Here is a 17,704-nt window from a genome sequence, read left to right as displayed (position 1 = left end):
CTCCAAACTCTTGTCTCCTCAGCTCTGGGAGACCCCCAGGCTCCGTTGACATCTTTCTCTTTGCTTCACAGCCTGAAAACTCCAGGAACTGAGCAGGAGACTCGTAGGGTGCCCCTCATTTGTTTCCCCTCTCTCAGGGACCGTGTCCTGCACTGCCTGGTTAGTGCTCTTCAAACTGTTGTTTCGTATGTTTTGTGTGGTTTTCTACTTGCTCAGGGCAAGAGGTCAGATCCAGTTCCTGTTGTTCTGTCCTGGCCGGAAGGGGAAGTCTCCAAGCCCTTGCAGTGCTGCCTTCTCCATGTCTGTGACTTGGATCCATTTGGATTTTTTTCTTGGTGTGTGGAGTGAGGTACGGATCAGCTTTCATCTTTGTCTAAGTGGCTCGGTTTATCCTAACATCATTTATTAGAAGCTCCATTTCTCTCCTGATTTGAGATGCTAGCTTTTATGATGTGTTAAATTTTCCCTGTACTTGTGCCTGTTTTTGAGGTGTGTTTGTTACAACAGGAGGACATTTTTTTCACTATATACAATTGCAGATTTAAAATCTATTTTACATTCAGTGTCAAGGATATTGAGTTTATTTTTCTCTTATAGTAAATATTTTTAGGGAATCATTTAATTTGAAGGCAAAAAGGGGCAAAGGAATTATGTAAAAAGAAACATTTTATTGAACTATATAGTGAGAAATACACATGGGTAAAAGTCCCCTTGGTGATGATTGATGTGATGTTGATATTAAACTTTTACATGCACATGCGAAGATATTGCTTTAGATGTATAGATGAGATGTTACAGTATCCATTTTAAGAATGTAAAGTTTCTGAAAATTAAAGGCTTTTGGCTCAACCTTCTCCTCCCCTCATTTGCATTCTGTACTCAGATTCTTTGCTGTTGAGCTACAGGGTGTAGGATGAGTGTTGAGTAGAATTTTGGGGTGGTGGTGCTCTCAGAGTTATCCTTTTACACGATTCCCTTTATGGTCCGAGCAGCCTCTAGTCCAGGTATTTGGACAGCAGAGGTTTAGTGTGTTGGACGGTAGATAAAGGTTTTGCCGTTTCGAAGGAACAGATCTGAACAGTGCATGTAGATTCGCATTTTCTTGTAAATCAGATCTTAGGTTACTGGAGAAGACGCTTAATTCAGTTGGATATTTATTATAATAGTAGAGAGAAGCATTTGCTTTTGAAAAATGAAGCTTGGATCAAGTTATTCGTGGCTTGTGTTCGTGCAGAAGCTGTAGGTACCGACAATAAGATGCTTGTTTTACTTCCTGAAAATTCCTTTGGGAAGAGCTAAGAGAATACACATTGTGTGTGTGTCTCAGGGTGACTCAGTGCCGAGCGCTGATTCCCAGTTCCCCGGACTGCCACGGGACCCTGGTGTCCCGGATGGAACGTGGTCCTTAGGGCCAGCTGGGTGGGCTCCGGGGCTGACCCTTTCCTGCACTTTAGTTTTATCACCCGGGAGACCTATATAACGATACCTACCTTGGGTTATTTTTATGAAGATAAAGTGACGCTAAGTATATGATGTCCCTAACAAAATGCGTGGCACATGCTAAGCATTTAAAAATTGTCCTCTGTCCTGGCTGTTCTTTCTTCCAGCAACATAGAGTTGGTTATTCATAAGTTATCAATGTTTGTTTTATTGTCTTAATTGACATTTCTAATATAACACTGCATTTTGGTTTTGCACAGGCATTTATAAATCTGATTTCTGGCTTCTTGTGTGAGGTAAGGATTAAGATACTGGACCCTAATTTTCTTAGAAAACGAAAAAGTCTTTTTCTGCAACATAAGAGGGCTTAATAAAGTGGGGTGTAATTTAACTAGCTGGGCCTCTGTTCAGCAAGCCAAAGTACTCCTGTAGATTTTGTTTTTTTTAGGACACCTCTTGTTTGCCCTTTGGAAGGCCAGCAGAAGTGGTTGAAACATTGCTGTAGCGTTGAGTTAATTTTTAGCCTTTTCTTTATCAGCCTGCCTCTTCAATGGATGACAAATTCTCACTACCTTCTTTTCTCCTCTTTACTTTCCCACCACTGGTATGTCTGTAATGCAGTAGCTTTCAGGCTTTTTTTGATCGTGATATACAGAAGGAGATATGTTCACAGGTGTGTGCATAATTGAAACAAATACTTCACAAAGCAGAATTTACCCTTACAAGTGGCATGTTCTCTATTTTCTATTTTATTTTACTTTTTTTAAAAAGCTGTTTTCTGATGGGATACTTTGTGTATTTGAAAAACACTGCTGGAGTGTAGATTCAGAGCTTTGGTGTGTTACGTATGTTAAGTGCCTTTCCTTTTTAATCCTTTGAGGTCACCAATGTGCAGTCTGCTTGCCTTGATTTACGGTTTTTGTGAAGCCCATCATAAAGACTTTCCTGTAGAGGAAATTAGTGTTTGGAAAATTTCCCTGCCATTTGGCAACTTTTATAGGAAATCAGAGACAGTAGGGTGGAAAAGTTTTGCTGTATTGATTGTCTTTGTTGGGAGAAGCATAAAATTATGTCTTATATTCAGGAGCATGGTAGATTTTAACAAAATCTAATGTGGCTCAGTGATAGATTTTTATATGTGTGTTTATATTGTCTTTCCAGGTGTGGGCTTGGTTTTATTTAAAAATTCTCTTTCCTTATGATAAATTCCTCCTCAGTGGGTAGGATTGTTTAAAGAATGAAAGTTTAATTTTTGATGAATTTGTCTCAAATATTAATTCCACAGTGATATACTGGGTTGGGGCTTGATTATAATTCTATCCATGGATTATAATTCTATCTATTTAGAGGATAACATCCTCTAAAGTTATCAATTGAGGAAGACACACGTGGGAAGGTCTGTCTGTAGTTATTGGTGTTGACTCTTGGAGTTTAGTATCAGGATAAATGAAAACCTGTTTCATATTGTCCAGGAAGATCCACTGAGGAAAATGGGATTGCAGGGATGGGGTCTCCCCTAAGTTCAAGCACAACGTAGCTTTTTCAGTGTCAAGCTGTAGAACATATAAAAAGGAAAAAGATAGATGAAAAGGGAAATGTCGTTTATTGTGGGAAGACTTCAGAGGACTTCAAGATTGTGGGGAATGAGTTCATGACCTGGTTTACCTTTCATTCGATGCATGTCCTTGGACAGGTATCCGAGCCTCGTTTCCTCCTGTTGTCTTGATTATGAAGCAGTGCGAGTTCCTGGAACAGAACAGGACCACATCCAGGGGTCGTCTCTCCTCTGGCTCACTCTCTTTTTGGTAAATGAGGAAGTACATGAAAACATTTAGACAAGGATGGTAGGTCCCCCCTCTTTATTTCCCACTTTTTTTTTCTTTTTTCAATTGGGTGGGAATATGATTGTTAGGGTTATAGGGAAATCTATGTTTAGTTTTATAAGAAGTTGCTAAACTGTCTTAGAAAGTGGCTGTACCATTTTGCAATCCCACCAGCAATGAATGAGAGTTCCTGTTGCTTTGCATTCATACCTGCATTTGGTATTGACTTTTTTATAAATTAACTTTATAAAAAAAATTTTTTTTTTCCAAAAACAAAGCAAAGGAATAAGAAAAACACATATCCTGAAATAACTTCATTGCTTCCAGTATGCTCCTACCATAAGATTCATGTGCATTCCTGTATCATTAAGATTACCCTCTTATCTTATCTGTTCTTATTAGATTATCATTCCCCCTTCACTAGCTGCTGTCTATTTCTAGGTCCCCTATATTCTATATAAAGACACGTGTTTTACATTTTTTACAGAGTTCACATTAGTGGTAGCATACAGTGTCTCTCCTTTTGTATCTGACTTATTTCACTCAACATTATGTCCTCAGGGCTCATCCATGTTGTCATATGTTTCACAACCTTGTTCTTTCTCACTGCTACATAGTATTCCATTGTATGTATGTACCACATTTTGTTTATCCACTCGTCTGATGTAGGGCATTTAGGTTGTTTCCATCTCTTGGCAATTGTGAACAATGCTGCTATGAACATTGGGGTGCAAATATCTGTTTGTGTCTTGCTTTCAGGTCCTCTGGGTAAATGCTGAGAAGTGAAATTGCTGGATCATAGGGTGACTCAATACCTAGTTTTCTGAGCAACTGCCAAACTGTCTTGCAGAGTAGCTGAACCATCATATAGTCCCACCAGCAATGAATAAGAGTTCCAATTTCTCTACATCCTCTCCAGTATTTGTAGTTTCGTGTTTTTTTAATGGTAGCCATTCTTATTGGTGTGAGATGATACCTCATTGTGGTCTTGATTTGCATCTCCCTAGTAGTTAGTGAAGATGAACAGTTTTTCATGTGTTTTTTATCCATTTGTATTTCCTCTTTGGATAAATGTCTTTTCATATCTTTTGCCTATTTTATAATCTAGCTATTTGTACTAATGTAATTGAGTTGAAAGATTTCTTTATATATACAAGATATCAGTCTGTTATCAGATAGATGGTTTCCAGTTATTTTCTCCCATTGAGTTGGCTGTTTCTTTAATTTCTTTGAGGTACAGAAGCTTTTAATTCTGAGGAGTTCTCATTTATTTATTTTTTCTTTCGTTGCTTGTGCTTTAGGTGTGAGTTCTAAGAAGTGACCTCCTAATAATAGGTCATGAAGATGCTTCCCTGCATTGTCTTCTAGGAGTTTTATGGTGCAGTCTCTTATATTGAGATCTTTGATCCATGCTGAATTAATTTTTGTATAGGGTGTGAGGTAGAAGTCCTCTTTTATTCTTTTAGATATAGATACCCACTTGTTTTTAATAATCTGCCTGGTTTGTTTTATGATGGATGATAAAGGATAAAGACCCAGGAAGAGAACACCTTGAAGTGCCAGGGAAGAGTGGAGTCCTGGTCAACCCCAGGTGCCTGTGTGAGTTTATCAGCTTCAGCAGAGGCCCAGCAGTGCTCTCTCTCTTTTTTTTTTTTTAATTAAGTTTTATTGAAATATATTCACATACCATACAATCATCCATGGTGTACAATCAGCCGTTCACAGTACCATCATATAGTGGCAGATTAACTGTGGGACGTGCTGTCCTCCCGTTACAAGGCACCATTGCTGACCCCAGATTTGGGGTGCGTTCCTGTGATCAGCACCTGCACAGCTGCCACTCCAGGACACTGAACAGAGCAGGGAGACTTGACACACAGGCGGGTAAACCAGATGTCCTCCGGGGCCTCGTCTGCTCTGCATGTGTCACAGCCCAGCCCTGCGAATCCTGGGCTTACACCGAGAAAGGTTGGAAGCCTCTAGGGAACCAAGATGTGGAGACTGGCATTGCTTGGTTTGATTTTGTTTTAAAATTGTAAATTAAACAAACAAATGGAAAACCCTAGGGCTCTCCCAAAGTGGGAGGATTGTGATCACATCAGGACTAGCTTGTCCTGAACCCCAAATCCAGACATAGGACCAGAGAGGGGAAACCGAGGGTAACTAAGTGGTCAGGGTCACTGGCCAAGGGAGTGACTGGCCGAGTCTGGGACTCCCGATCTGTGGACACAGGTGCTGGGTGGAGAGAGCTTGAGGTGGCCCTTCCAGCTCTGCGAGGAAAGGGGCTTTCCAGAGGACAGAAGGACAGTGCTTTGGCAATGCCATGCTTAATAGTTGGGAGTGTGCAAGGGAGATACACACTGCTGCTTAAATTATCATTTTTCCTTATTAAGTAAGTATTCTCTTAGATAAATCTGTTTATTCCTTTCCGCACTTCCCACTCAGAACAAGAGTCCTAACACAGGGGTTCTTCAGACTCACTGACTCCAAATCTGCAAGTCCATAAGGCAGAGGGAAATTTCCATGCAGCTGGAGGAAGGCTCCCTTACAGAGAGCTTTACCCGAAGGTGTAGCTGGCTTTAGTGTAAGGGGGCTCTGATTCTGGCTCTGTTGTGCCACTCCTAGCAGCTAGGTTATTCTGCACTGTTGTCTGGTAGCCCTAAATTTCTTTGGGGTTAGAACAGCCTCTGCTTCCCTTTGTGGAAACCCGCCACCCAGCTGGGTGTCTGTTTCCACACTAGACACACTGGACACAGACCAGCCCTCTCTCGTCTGGGACCAGGCTTGCTTGAAGTCAGGTAATTTACTGAGCGTCTGCTCTGTGGGATGTGGTTCAATGTCGAATGGAGACAACTGGGGGCTCCGTGAGACAAAATGCAACTAAAACGACCAAACTTTTTGGCACTTGGGCTGATTAATGCTTCACTAATATGGTGATTTTGTTTTGCCTTTGAAAGAAATTAACTTACTTATATGACTTACCGTTTTTGGGGTTTTGTTGTAACTTGTGCCATAAGACCTCTTTTATTTATGTTTTTAAAAGATGTTGTAAATGGCTTGAAGCACAAATGGCTGCTTCTCATCCTTGGGCGCCTGCAGAGCCTCCTCGAGGCACTCTTGCCTTTTCAACATGACCCCCATTCTGTCTTGGGGAGCCTTGTCCTGACAGCAAAACTCTGAGGAACAGTTCGGAATGTGTCTGTGATTCAGGGCTTGCTGCGTGTTGGAGTGTCCGTGTAATTGCAGATGTTCCTGTCACTCGAGTGGAGATGGTCAGAATTCCGTGTCTTAGCCAGCCTGGCAGGAGGTTCACAGAAGAGGACCACATGTGACCTGCTTGGCCAACTGGTCCAGCCACCTGGCGACGGGGCCGTTGTCCTCCAAGGCCTCGGGCTGGGCTCCAGTGCAGGGAGACTTCTTCAGCTGGTCAGCCGTGGCCCCGGATGTGGGGGACCCAGATGTTCTGTTAGCATAAATAAGAAGACACATGATGTTTGGAAAATGAGGTCGTGTTCTAGGAATTATTTTTTTGTTTTGTTTTTTAATCTCTGTATCTTTTCCTGTTCTGTTCTAGGTGCGACGTTAGAGGAAATAAACCTGCACTGGGACTGGCTGGAACAAAACCTCCTCCATACTTTGTCTGTCTTTGATAATAAAGAAGACATTGCTAGCTTTGTCAAAGGGAAAGTCAAGGTATGTCCCTTGATTTGGATATTTCTGTCCATTTTCCTGTCTTTCTTATAACTTCCTTATAACATTTTGAACAGTGCAGCATTTTTGATTGTTTAGTAATGGTTTTCTCCACTAAACTATACTTTTTGGCTGTCAGATTTGCAGAGTCAGTCCTCCAGAACATACCTGAAATTAAAAAGTGGCTTCGTTCCTGGGCCATAGTTTTTGTTACGCTTTATCAGAAGTGAAGGCCCCTATTTGTCTCAAGAAAAAACCATACTGTTAAGGTTTATGTTTTTCCAGAGCAACAACTTATTTGACTGCTTAAATCAGTTATTCCCAACGTCTTTGCATTTGGGACATCTTGTCCCTCGTCATGTTGTCCGATTCAGCACTTTCCTCCTCTAAGCTGCTATGTGGACGGTTATGTTTAAAATGTGTTGATTTGATGGTATTTAAGCCAATTAAATTTTGAGAAGGGGGAGGCTCGGAATATCAGTGGATCCCTCCCGTGGGCTCCGGTCTTCACCACTTGGTCTCCTCGTGATCACAGGGTTGGTAACCAGGGCTTTAAACACCCTATGGGGGGAGATTCTGATTGAACGCTCTCGTTAAACATGTTAACTCATTAGCTGGTACTGTGTTTTCCTTCCTTAGGGTAAAACTTCCCAGACCATTGATTTTGTTTGTTTATTCGGAAGCTTGCCTTTCTAGTACCTCAGTGTTCTGCTTTCAGTGAAGGGTGCCCAGGCAGAATCCTCCCCTTCAAAGGAACATAACAGAAGGAACAAAATAGGGGTTGGGGGATGTTGTGAAGCCAGGTGGAAAGCAAAGGCCTCTGACTTCATCCCCGCCCTGGGAGGGCCGCTGGGGCCCAGTTGAGTGGGACAGCGCTAGACATGCCCGCTCTGGGGTCACGTCTGCCGGGGGGACTGACTCTGGCTCGGCTCCCTGGGTGGGATGGCGCACGGGACTCGCCTGTCAAAATGCCCGTTTCTCTGGTATTTTTCACACTTACCCAGTTCTTGTCTAATGTAGGTTGTGAGGGTGTTTCTCTTCTTAAATGGGAGGAAGGAAATTCATTTCTTTTACAAATGGTTTTAGAAAAGCTTCCAAGCTAAAATACCTTTAAAAAACAGCTCTGAGGATGCAGTGGGCCTGGGGCGGGGCCTGGTGGGTGGCCCGGGGGGTGGCCCGGGGGGTGGTCCTGCTTAGAACCTGCGGGTCGCATCGTCTGGGTCGTCAGCACCTGTGGGCTCACATGGGGGTTTGCTTTCCCTTTCTTCTGGCCCAGTGCTCAAGGTCCGGGAATCGGCACTTTCTTACTCCCATTCTGCACATCTGAACACTCTGCAGAGCTTTAAAACAAACAAACCTGTGTTGAGCTGTCCCTGTAACCAGACACGGCGTTTCCCTGGAAATCGAGGCCGTGGGGGGCCACCATTTGCGGCTGGGCCCGGAACCCCTAATCCTAGCCTACAGCCAGGACCTCTTTGCTCCTAGAGCTTTATAAAGAACTCCCTTCACCCTTCACTTCCCAGAGCTAAGAGAACCAAAAATGCATTAATGTATTAGATGTGTTTTTAAATATACTGATTTTTGCTAATTATAACTTCTATAATTTAATAATATCTTGTTATATAAAATTTGGAAAATAACAATATGAATGAAGAAAATGAAAATCACTTGGAATTTCAGCAGCCTTGAGATTTATTTAAAAAATAATTTTCAATTCCATTTTTACTTTAAGGGGACACCCAGGTTTAATTTCTAGAATAGCTGATGCAGTGCAGGCTTTGGTAGCAGCCTGCAGAAAATAGCATTGTCTTAAGGGACATGGCCCCTGGCCTTTCAAGACACATACCTACAACAATCAAAAGGAAGGGAGATGTTAATGAAGGTAAGCAGCGGGATAGAATTAGAAATGTATTTCAAACATTGAGCAGCATACGTGAGCCCCCTTCTTAAACAGCTGCTCATGTAGGGGACCGAGAGGAAATTCTCAGTGAAGAACTTTGCAGTGAGCACATAAGGACAGCCTCTTAGTATTCTGGTCATGTCAACTGGTTCCCACCCCAAGAAGCCGGCCACAAGCTTAAATTCTAGGCTCTTCTACCACTTCGCGCCAGTGTTAGAAAGGACCCTGTGTTAGTTATCAGGTTTCTCCAGAGAGAGAGAACCGACAGATAGATATATGAATACACACTTTAAGAGACTTATTATAGGAATTGGCTCTTGGGACCTTGAGGATTGGCAAGTCTGAATCCATAGGGCAGGCCAAAAACTGGAAACTCTGATAAGGGTGATTCTGAAATCTGGCATGTTTGAACTTCATAGGGCAGGCTGCTAGCTGGCAGCTCCAGTGAAGGTGAGGTTGAATTCTCTAGGAGAATCTGGGTTGCTGAAGTAGAGGCAGAAATTCCTTCTGACTACAGAAACCCTCAGTTCTGGCTTTACGACTTCCAGCTGATTGGATAAGGGTCCCTTCGTTGCTAAGAGCAGTCTCCTTTGTTTATCGTAGATGCAGTCAGCTGCAGACACAATCAACTGACCACACATGCAAATCCATCTAGGAAATACTGTCTCAGCAACTGTCAGGCCAACGCTTGCTTGACCAACCATCTGGACACCATGACCTGGCCAAGTTGACACATGAAATTAACCATCACAGACCCTTAGTATTATTGTTATTAGCAGAACGGTTGTAGATTCAGATACTCTTTCCTCTTCTGCCTCTCCATAAGCCTGGAGTGCTTTGGAGGTATTTGTGACTTCCTTGGGACCTTGGCCAATGTGATCCTTTTCTACTTTAGATGACTGTAGACAAATGGTGGTGACAAAATGCTTCAGGCATCACACTGTCAGGCAGTTGTTTGCTTTATGCCAAAATTTTTAAGCCTAATGAGGAAGACACCATCAGTTTTTTAAAAAGACTGTTATACCTGGAGAGTTCTTCAGGTTAACATGGTGTGTTCATTCACAGACCACCATCTGACCCTCACCTCCCACCTCCACCCCCCAGGGAAGAGCCAGGAAGTTTTATAGAATGATAATTTGTTTGACAACGAGGGTTTAGAAGTCAGGTGACATGCCCACTGTCTCATGGCTGAGCGAGAGAATTGTTCTTGTGTTTTCTGACTTCCGGTTTGTTTCTTATCCACTGTGGTGGTGTTTCCGGATGGGCAGACGATATAGGCGAGTATATCATCTATTATGTGCACCTGTTTTTGTTTTTTTTTTGTGTGTGTGCCTGTTTTTAAGCTGTGAAGGCACCTCCGCGTGCTGGTGCCTGCTGTCCTCCTTGGTCTCTGTCCTCCCTCCTCACTGCTGTCTTTCTGGCTCGCCAGGCGCTGATCGCGGAGGAGACGAGCAGCAAGCTCGCCGAGCAGGAGGAGGAGCCCGAGAAGTTTCGAGAGGCCCTGGTGAAGTTTGCATCCAGGTTTAACTTCCCGGAGGCGGAGAAGCTGGTCACCTTCTACTCCTGCTGCTGCTGGAAGGGCCGTGTGCCCCGCCAGGGCTGGCTGTACCTCAGCGTCAACCACCTGTGCTTCTACTCCTTCTTCCTGGGCAAGGAGCGTAAGTGGGGGCTCCCACGACCTCGGGGCGACCGGTCCTGCCCAGATCCATCAGCCTCCAGATGACCAGCTTCTGGCTCCGGGAAAGGTCATGCACCTGAATGGTTAGCAGAAGGTGTAAAAAAACGGCTGAGAGGACAGCAGGTGATACTGTGCTGATTTCCAAATGACCCGGCAATTATATTTAATTATATTTACTATTAGGGGTTTTGAATATCTGGGAATTTTTTTTTTTTAACTGCTTTTAAAAACATATCTGTGTGGTTCCATATAGCTACTAAAGGGTTTTCACTACTGCAGATTGCTTTGAGAATACAGCGTCATAACCGACGACCAGTTATTGCTAAAGGAGTCGAATGTAGTCCTGCTTGTTAACACAAGAGGAACCATTTTTAAATTTCCCAACCCTGAAGGTCACTTCTGCCCCTCGGAAGAGTGGCTAGAGAAGCAGTTGCTTCTAGAAAGGGAATTCTTCACTTGGACTGACTTGAGGTTCCGGCACTGATTGACTTTTCAAACATTTATCCAGGCACGCACCCAGCTGGGCCCTGGGATTCCGAGATAAAAAGGAAAAGCCACAGATGTCGATTGCATTGTATACTGAAATTTTAAAAAGTCAGTCCCATCGACACTTCTTCTGGGACCAAATATTGTTTCAAGTGCTCATGCTTGGTGGTGCAGATGTTGAATTTGTATATGTTTTTTCCCTGCACTTATGTTTATATTTCACACTGAACAGTGGCAGGGGCTCCCTGGGAGTGCCTGCTGTAGCCAGCTCCTTGCACGTGCCCCCTCCCCTCTCCCTGTCTCACCAGCACAGGCCCAGCCCTTTCCACTTTGAAATGTGCACTGACCTGATTTTGCCAGGGCCCCCATCACAAAGGCCAGCACTGGGGGGTTTAAACACTGGGACCCCATGGCTCACAGGGTGGTGGCTGGAAGACTCCATCAGGCAGGCCGTGTCCCTCTCCCGCAGTCTGCTCCCTCGCTGCCCCCGCCCTGGGGCGACAAGCTTCTGTCTCTCCTCGGGGCTCTCCTGCTCTCTGCGCCCACATTTCCTCAGCTTGGAGGGACCCCGGTCATGCGGGTTGAGGCCCACGTCCCTTTGTTCTCACCCTGACTGATGAGCTCCCCGGAGGCCCCCGTGGTGAATGGGTTCGCGGCCTCCCTGGCCCACCTCAACAAGCAGCAGGTCAGAGAGCCCCTTTACAGAGGGGTTCACGCCTGCAGGGCCCGGGGCTAGGGCCTGAGCATGTCGTCGTGGGGAACACGGTCCCGTCCTATACCCACCCTCTGCCTTCCTTGTTTGTCTTCCTGAAGTGTTCCCCCGAATGATCCCCGTCTTTGCTCCCATCCGCTACACTGAGACATGTTGGAAAATTCCTGTTTATCATTCAAAACCCAGTTCAGATGTTATCACCTCCCGGAAGTTTTCCTGGTTCCCATTTAATTTGTACATATTTGTGTTTCTGTTTTGGGTCTTCTTAAGTCCTCTCTGTTTGAACCAGCTCCCAAAGGTGCAGGGCTCTTCACAAAGTAGAAACTTAACAACTGAATGTTGACAGAGTGTACAGAGCACACGTATGTGTGTGAAAGAGATTTTTTTGTGAAAATAACTAGAAGTCACTGAGAAAGCTTTTTCTCAAGCCTGATGTAGAAATGTGGCCTTTAAGATTATTTAGAGCATTGAAAATATAGATATGTTTTATTACAGAAACAGTGAGTGGAAATGGCAGAAATAAAATCACTTAGTCTCCTACTTTATTCGAAGAGGAAAATTAACTTCACTAAACCAAACTTGTTAGGATGATAAAACTTGGAAAAAATAAATGATTCCTAATATTGGATAGCATTTAGCATTTAAAATTGTTTTATATCTCTGATATACATACTTATATATGTCTGATAAAAACAGCTAGTCAAATGCAAGGCTTCACATTCTCTATGATTAACACATTACTGCTATATTGAAAACGTTTCTGGAGAAGAGAACACCTGTTTTAAAAATGTACTGTTCTGCATTAGCATAAAAAGAGTTTCATAAAAACTACTTGTACTGTCTTCTAAGACTCTGTTAACAACCGTTATTTGACAGTGTCTAAACGTTAAGCCCCTTCTTCTAAGTGCGATCATGAAAGATCTTTTCCTTTTTCCCCCTTCCTTAGTTTGTTACAACATGAATCCTGCTCTTGAAACCAGAACTTGTGTGGATTGAAAAACTTTTCCATGACTGTTTAAGTTTTTTTTTTTTTTTTTTTTTGGAAATAAATTCAAAGTTACATGAATAGTTGCAAAAACAATACTAGCCCCATACACAGAATTCCATCATACCCTGACCCCCCTCCCCCGATAGCTCAATCCACCAGCTTTAACATGCTGTCACATCACTATTTCTTTCTCTCCCTCCCTCCCTATCTATCATCCATCATCTATTGCTCTGTCTTCTGAACATATGAGAGTTAGCTGCACACATCCTTGAACATACACTATAATTCACGTATATACTTCCCATGAACAAGAACATTCTTTTATGTAATTCCATTAAGTGCAGCTAAGAAGTATAAGAGATTCAACGATACAATGCTTACATTCTATATTTCCTTTTCCTTATGTCTCAACTGTGTCCCTTTGAGCCACCTGTCCTCTATCCTCTAATCCCATCCAAGTTCATCCTTAGCATTCAATTGTCGTCTAGTTAGACTGTCTTTTTTTTTCTTTTTTTTCTTTTTTCAGTTGTGGAAACATATATACAGCCTAAATCTTCCCATTCCACCCCCTCTCTAGCCTTCCATTAGTGAGATTAATCAAATTTAGAATGTTGTAATGCTCTTTCCCACCATCCGTTACTAGAAATTTCCCTTCACCTCAAACAGCAACCCTACACTCATTTCTTAACTCCCCATTGCCCCTTCCCCCATTTCTCTTAACCCAAACTCTACTTTTCATCTCTATGGTTATATTCTCTGATAATTTCTTTGTGTTTACTGTGGGGCTTAAAATGAACCTCTTAAATCCCTATCAATCTTGTTTTTCTTTGATACCACCTTCACTTCAATAGGGCACATAAACTATGTTCCTATACTCCTCCATTCCCCCACCTTTATATCGTTGTCTAAAATTACATATTTTACATTGAGTTCAAAACCACTGATTTGTCCTTAGAGTTTGTGTATTTTTTATCATGTAGGAAGTAAATAGTGGAGTTATAGTTCAAAAGTTATTGACTTGTATTTGTATTCCATTGTGGTTGGAGAATGTGCTGTGAGTATATTCAATTTTTTTTTTTTTTTTTAATAATTTCTTGAGGCTTGTTTTATGTCCCAGCTTATGGTCCCTTCTGGAGAAAGATCTGTGATCACTAGAGAAAAATGAGTGTCCTGGTGATTTGGGATGTAAGATGCTGTATATGTCTGTTAAAATTCTCTATACCTCTTTCTCCTTTCTTTGTCTCTCTGTTGGTAGGGCTCCCTTTAGAATCTGAAGTAGGGCAGGTCTTTTATTGGCAAAGTCTCTCAGCATTTGTTTGTCTGTGAAAAATTTAAGTTCTCCCTCAGATTTGAAGGAGAGTTTTGCTGGATAAAGTATTCTTGGCTGGAAATTTTTCTCTCTCATAATTTTAAATATGTCATGCCACTGCCTTCTTGCCTCCATGGTGGCCGCTGAGTAGTCACTACTTAGTCTTATGTTGTTTCCTTTGTATGTGGTGAATTGCTTTTCTCTTGCTGCTTTCAGAACTTGCTCCTTCTCTTCAGCATTTGACAGTCTGATCAGAATATGTCTTGGAGTGGGTTTATTTGGATTTATTCTATTTGGAGTTCGCTGGGCATTTATGCTTTGTGTATATATATTGTGTAGAAGGTTGGGGAAGTTTTCCCCAACAATTTCTTTGAATACTTTTTCTAGACCTTTACCCTTCTCTTCCCCTTCTGGGACACCAATGAGTCTTAAATTTGGATGTTTTATTTTACCTATCGTATCCCTGAGATCCATTTCAATTTTTTTTATTTTTTTCTCCATTCTTTCTTTTGTTCTTTCATTTTCTATTCTGTGGACTTTTAGGACACTGAGGTGTTGTTCAGCTTCCTCTAGTCTTGTATTGTGAGTATCCAGAGTCTTTAATTTGGCCAGCAGTTTCTTTTATTTCCATAAGATCTTCTATTTTTTTTATTTACTCTTGCAGTGTCTTCTTTATGCTCTTCTAGGGTCTTCTTTATGTCACTTATATCCTGGGTCATGGTCTTCTTGATGTCCTTTAAATCCTTTGCCATGTTTTTGTTCTTCAATTGTAGTCCTTTGATTAATTGTGTGAGGTACAGTGTTTCTTCCGAAATCTTGATTTGTGTATTTGGAGATGGATTCTCCGTATCGTCTGGTTTTATCATATGCATTAAGATTTTCTGTTGTTTTTGGCCTCTTGGCATTTGTTTTGCTTGATAGGGTTCTTTCAAGTTGTAACAAAAAAAAAGGATATCAATCTAATTTTTCAGAGACACAGTTTGGTGGCGTACACTTTCTCTAACCCGCAAATGGCGTCTGTGAGTCACTTATACCCCTCAAGTCAGTTCTCCACCTTTTCCCCACGGTGTGTGGGAAAATGATTCTTGCGGGGTTCAGTTGGAGAACTCTTTGGGTGTGTTGCTGGAGCCGTCCGCCCTGAATGTGGGGTATGTGTACGGGTGGCCAGGGAGGAAGGGCAGTTCTACTGTTCAAATCTCCCAGGTTCCGGGAGATTCAAGGCCGCCGCAAGAGTCTAAGCCTTCACTTCATTTCAGCCCCAGACCCTCTCTCTCGCTGTCCCACAAACCACCAGACTTGGCGTAGCGCCCCTGGGTTCTCCGAGCAGGTCCCCCCTCCCAGTCGCGATCCTCCAGGCACTCAGCCGAGGGAATGCCGTGCTATGTCACCAGAGCATGCCGTCCCTCAAGGGAAGCCCTGGGCTGCCGGGCTGTGCCGTGGTGCGCTCTCAGCTCGTTTCAGAATGCAGAATGTCTGAGGCTGTCTTTACTGCAATGCCTTGTGGGCTGAGAACAGCTGAGGTTTTCTCCACAGAGAGAGAGAGTGAGGGACAGAAAAACTCCCAGGTTCACCCGTCAGCCAGAGATAGCACCCGATTCTCTGGGCTCCCTATCCTGAGACAGATATGTCTCTTGATTCTCTCAAGGTCAGTTGTCACCAAAAGCCTCTGTCTGCTTGTTGAGGATTCTGTGTCTGTATTGAGCAGTTAATATTAAAACCTCACTTGGAGCTGGGCTGAGAGAGTGCACGGCGCAGCTTCCGTGAGGGAGGGGCTCTCGGCTCTAGGCTCTCGGCTCTCAGCGCGGGTCCGCAGTTTTACTTACAGATTTTATGCTGTGATCTTGGGCATTCCTCCCAATTCAGGCTGGTGGATATTGAGTGGTCAGTCACGTTTGTCTCCCCGCTGTTATTCCAGGTTATTTACTGGTTTTTTGTTCATTTATGAATTGTTCTGGGGGAGACTAAGTCTTCCACTTCTCTCTATGCTGCCATCTTCCCAGAATCTCTCTGTTTAAGTTTAAATACTCTTGAGAAAGTTTATGAATTAAGTTGCTGTTTCAGACGATGTTCCCTGTAAATGTGCAGTAGCCAGCAGCTTAGAAAGTTGTATGTAAATTGTTAATAAAATCATTAGGAAATGAGTTGGGTTTCAATGGACAACTGCTAAGCAATTTCTGTGCTGCCCTTTTCCTGCATTTTGGTTTAAGGAGAGCCTTGGACTGTGGTTGGCTGATGCACTCAAGTTTGGTTCAGATTTCAAGGTCAAGTATGCATTTGCCTTTTTTCTCTTCTAGTCAAGCTTGTAGTTCCTTGGGTTGACATCCAGAGGTTAGAGAGAACATCCAATGTCTTTCTGACGGATACCATCCGAATCACCACGCAGAACAAGGAGCGTGACTTCTCCATGTTCCTGAACCTCGAGGAGGTCTTCCGGATAATGGAGCAGCTGGCGGACGTGACGCTCCGCAGGCTGCTGGACAACGAGGTCTTTGACCTGGACCCAGGGCTGCAGGAGCCAAGCCAGATCACCAAGAGGTGAGAGTTGCCGTTCCAGGGTGCCCCTCACCTGCGCAGGGGACTCGGGTTTGTGTTCTGCCTCCGTTTGCAGGTGCTTTCATTCACCTTAGTGGTGCTAGATTTACATTTCCCCGTGGCATAATCCAAAATTTTCTACTTAGTTAAAAATGTTATTACTCATTTCCCTTATACAGTAGACTTTGATTTCTGGATTCAGTTCCCCTTTTTTTCAGATTTTATTTAAAGATTGATTTTCATAAATACCTGTAGAAAATGGAATTTGGGTAGCCTCATGATGGAAATCTGGTAAGCAGTGTGCTTTGCTAGGAAATGGGAAGAAATTATGTGTTTTCAGATTAAATCAATTTGTAGAAAAAGTTTTCAGGAGAACTGGACTTATTTTTGGTACCAATTTGACATCTGAAATACGCCTCACTGTAGCGTAAGTCAATATTCTTTATTTTTTGTCTGCCCCAAATTGATCCTAGAAAGTCTGAAGTGGTTGCTTGAATTGTTTGTCGCTCTAAGGAAGTAAAGTTGAGCTTTCTTGTCTGAAGTTCAAACTGAGGTGCGGGAGCTTGACGGTGGTTTCTGGCCGTGTGGTTCATTACCTGCAGCTGGGTAACTGCAGCGCTGGGCACAGAGGTGAACAATACAAAGGTTGCCTTTGAAAACAAGTTACTGATCATCTGCTACCCTTGCTGGATGTTTTTAGATGTAGTCAACAGAATCACCCACTGCTATTTCAATATGCCTGGTCACTTATTTTTAAAAATTTTACTGTTTATCTATTTTAATGTCCCTAGTTGCCTGAGTTTGGGTTGAATTTTCTTGAAATTATGCTAAAGAGATTAAAAAACACAGATACAGGCTTTTTCTTGAGAGTTTAATACTGCAGGGTCAGACATTCTTTGCATGGCCATCGGTAATGTTTTTGAGCTTTGGTTTCGTGTATTTGGGTGGGATGACCTACTGCTAAGTTCCTTTGAAGCTCTAAAGTTTCCAGTGTTCAGTAACTGTGCAAAAATAGTTTTTTGTTTTTTTTTTATAAGAATGATCTATTATTCTTTAAATGCTTGTACTGTTTTCTTTGTCTTCTCTGTGAACTTCTTGGGAAATGTGTGTCTCTCAAATTAGTGGTTCCCAAATGGCTGTATGTTT

The 17,704-nt window shown here is 42.8% G+C and overlaps 1 protein-coding gene across 3 annotated transcripts in view; it reads left to right on the top strand.

Moving 5' to 3' along the window:
• Window positions 1-17,704, top strand: part of TBC1D8 (TBC1 domain family member 8) — a 101,068-nt gene that overhangs the window by 48,557 nt on the left and 34,807 nt on the right. For all 3 annotated transcript variants that reach the window (XR_005212295.1, XM_037806419.1, XM_037806420.1), the window contains exons 3-5: window positions 6,838-6,956; window positions 10,283-10,511; window positions 16,321-16,561. Coding sequence is in view for 2 of the 3 variants with exons in the window: in XM_037806419.1 (XP_037662347.1) it covers window positions 6,838-6,956; window positions 10,283-10,511; window positions 16,321-16,561 (589 nt within the window). In the remaining variant the exon portion in view is untranslated. The remainder of the gene's footprint in view (window positions 1-6,837; window positions 6,957-10,282; window positions 10,512-16,320; window positions 16,562-17,704) is intronic.

This window comes from Choloepus didactylus, chromosome 17 (assembly GCF_015220235.1).
Source record: "Choloepus didactylus isolate mChoDid1 chromosome 17, mChoDid1.pri, whole genome shotgun sequence".
In the NCBI taxonomy this organism is placed as follows: Eukaryota; Metazoa; Chordata; class Mammalia; order Pilosa; family Megalonychidae; genus Choloepus; species Choloepus didactylus.
The sequence above is the reverse complement of the archived record's forward strand: the minus strand, read 5'-3'. Positions and strand labels throughout refer to the sequence as shown.